The sequence below is a fragment of the Solanum pennellii genome, chromosome 9 (genome assembly GCF_001406875.1).
Source record: "Solanum pennellii chromosome 9, SPENNV200".
NCBI lineage: Eukaryota > Viridiplantae > Streptophyta > Magnoliopsida > Solanales > Solanaceae > Solanum > Solanum pennellii.
The window spans coordinates 14,254,707-14,257,499 of NC_028645.1; the positions used below are offsets into that span (position 1 = coordinate 14,254,707).

Genomic DNA, 2,793 nt, shown 5'->3' on the forward strand with positions numbered 1-2,793 from the left:
TTTTTGAAAAAATAACTCATATTGTTAAATCTGCTTCTAATCATGCTTTAGACATAAAATATAAATTGTCTAATACTTGTATTTGCCAGAGTAAGGTTTGTATCCCTCACTTTTTCTGTCTGGTTAAAAATCAATTATATCCGCCAATTATACTTGGTACTCCGTTTATTAACGCTATTTATCCCTTTTCTAAATTAAATGCAAAAGGATTTACAGCAAATTATAATGGTAATACCATTAATTTTGAATTCATAATTGAACCAGTTACTAGAGATATTAACTCTTTAATTCATTTGAAACAAAAACATATTGAGTCTTTACAAATGGAAATTTATAGTCTGAATATTTCAGAGTCTTTACAATCTCCTAAAGTACAAGAAAAAATTAAATTGATTTCTCGAAAAATGGCAGCCGATATTTGTGCAGATCATCCAAATGCTTTTTCGGACAGGAAAAAGCATATTCTAACCGTGTCGTACGAAGATTCTTTTGATGAATCAGATATTCCTACGAAATCTCGCCCCTGTCAGATGAATGCTGAATTAGTTGATTTCTGTAAAAAAGAAATTGATAGTTTATTACAAAAGGGACTCATAAAACCCTCTAAATCTCCATGGTCTTGTACTGCTTTTTATGTTAATAACGTTGCAGAACAAGAAAGAGGTGTTCCCAGGTTAGTAATAAATTATAAACCTTTGAACAAAGCTTTAAAATGGATTAGATATCCTATTCCAAATAAAAAGGATCTTCTTTCACGATTATATAATGCTAATATATTTTCTAAATTTGAATTAAAATCAGGTTATTGGCAAATTCAGATTTTTAAGGAACGTACTTATAGAACTGCGTTTAATGTTCCATTTGGTCAATACGAATGGAACGTTATGCTATTTGGTTTAAAGAATGCTCCTTCAGAATTTCAAAAAATTATGAATGATATTTTTAATCCTTATATGGATTTTATAATTGTTTATATAGATGATATTCTTGTTTATTCTAAAACATTAGAATCTCATATTAAACATCTTGATATTTTCAAAAATATCGTTATACAAAATGGTTTAGTTATATCTAAAACCAAAATAAGTCTTTTTCAGACTGATGTGAGATTTTTTGGTCACCAAATTGTTCAAGGGAAAATAACTCCTATTCAGCGATCCATTGATTTTGCATCAAAATTTCCAGATGAAATTACTGATAAAACTATGTTGCAAAGATTTTTGGGCAGTTTAAATTATATTTCTCCATTTTATAAAAATTTATCTAAAGTTTTAGCTCCTTTAACTGACAAGTTAAAGAAAGGGAAAATGTTACCTTGGAATAATGATCTTACTGAATTAGTTAAATCTATAAAGCAAAGAGTTAAATATTTGCCATGTCTTACTTTAGCAAATCCAAATTGGATTAAAATTGTGGAGACAGATGCTTCTAATATTGGTTATGGTGGAATTTTAAAGCAGATTAATCCCCATGATAAAATTGAATATCTTATTAGATTTCATTCAGGCAAATGGTCTGAATCCCAGTGCAAATATGCGACTGTTGCTCACGAAATGTTATGTATTGTTAAATGTGTTTTAAAATTTCAGGATGATTTATATAATCAAAAATTTATTATTAGAACTAATGCTCAATCAGTTAAATATATGTTTGATAAAGATTTTAAACATGACATTTCAAAATTAATGTTTGCTAGGTGGCAAGCACAATTAGCTCACATTCGACTTCGAAATTCAGTATAAAAAGGGAACTGATAATTCACTTCCTGACTTTTTATCAAGAGAATTCTTGTCTTCCTAAATTATTTGTTAAGCATGTCTACTTATCAATATTTTCTTGGTGATAAAACTCTTATAACAATTTTGAGAGTTTTACCTTTAAATGAAGATTTAAAAGAAAAAATTCTTGATATAATTATCGATGATTTGGTTTTAGACTTTTTTATACAAGGGACACCATTTTCTGACCTTTCCCTTGCAGATAATGACTGGGAACTGGATATTTCTGAATATTTTTTGGATTTATACTAATCCATTTGCTCCAATTTTGCAGCATGGGAGGTACTGACCCTCCGCCGTGGTCACAAGTGCGTGGTCGTGGAGGAAAGAACCGCGGAAGAGGAAGATCATCCTCTTCTTCGCAACAAACAAAGTCGTCATACAACTCTTCCTTTCATGTTATACAGCTAGGAAGTAAAACTCTGATTAATTCAAAGATTGGCGAAGCTTCTTCATCAGCTTCATCTTCTATAAATCTTAAGGATATTCAGTTCATTATATGAACAAATTCAGGCATATTTGCAGAAAAAAGAGCAAGGTAATACCTATGCCTCTTTAGCTAAAGAAACTGACCTAGTCAGAGTTTCAGAAGAAACGGCAACAAAAGAAATTATATTTCTTTTAGAGAATTCTGATATTCGGAGAAGCAATGAAACCTTGGAATATACTCCAAAGGTACCTGACAAAGGGATTATATTTCCCTGGAGAAGCATATAATACTCGAACTTATTATGATTTATTCTAAGTCATACCGGAAGTGCATAATTTCAGCATTTCATCTCTGATTATGATAAGAATGTTTATAACTTCTCTAAAATCACTATTAAGCAGATTATATCTGCAGAAGATTGGGGAATCTCCACGATGCAGGAGAGACAGGTTTCTGTTAATAAAATAAACATGAATTTATAAATATCAATATCTTTTTTGTTCAATAATTGAACAACTTGATCGTTATTATTATTATTATTATTATTATTATTATTATTATTATTATTATTATTATTATTATTAT

The 2,793-nt window shown here is 29.4% G+C and overlaps 1 protein-coding gene across 1 annotated transcript; it reads left to right on the forward strand.

Moving 5' to 3' along the window:
- Positions 1–404: 404 nt before the first annotated feature.
- On the forward strand, positions 405–2,281 carry LOC107030010. The gene is made up of 2 exons (XM_015231421.1): positions 405–673; positions 2,053–2,281. Exons 1-2 carry the CDS (start codon positions 405–407, stop codon positions 2,279–2,281), a joined length of 498 nt encoding a protein of 165 aa, XP_015086907.1.
- The last annotated feature ends 512 nt before the right edge of the window (positions 2,282–2,793 follow it).

Coding starts and splice junctions, on each gene's coding strand:
- LOC107030010 (XM_015231421.1), top strand. CDS start 405: ATGGCAGCCGATATTTGTGCAGATCATCCAAATGCTTTTTCGGACAGG. Junction 674..2,052: donor CAAGAAAGAGGTGTTCCCAG/GTTAGTAATAAA, acceptor CCAATTTTGCAG/CATGGGAGGTACTGACCCTC.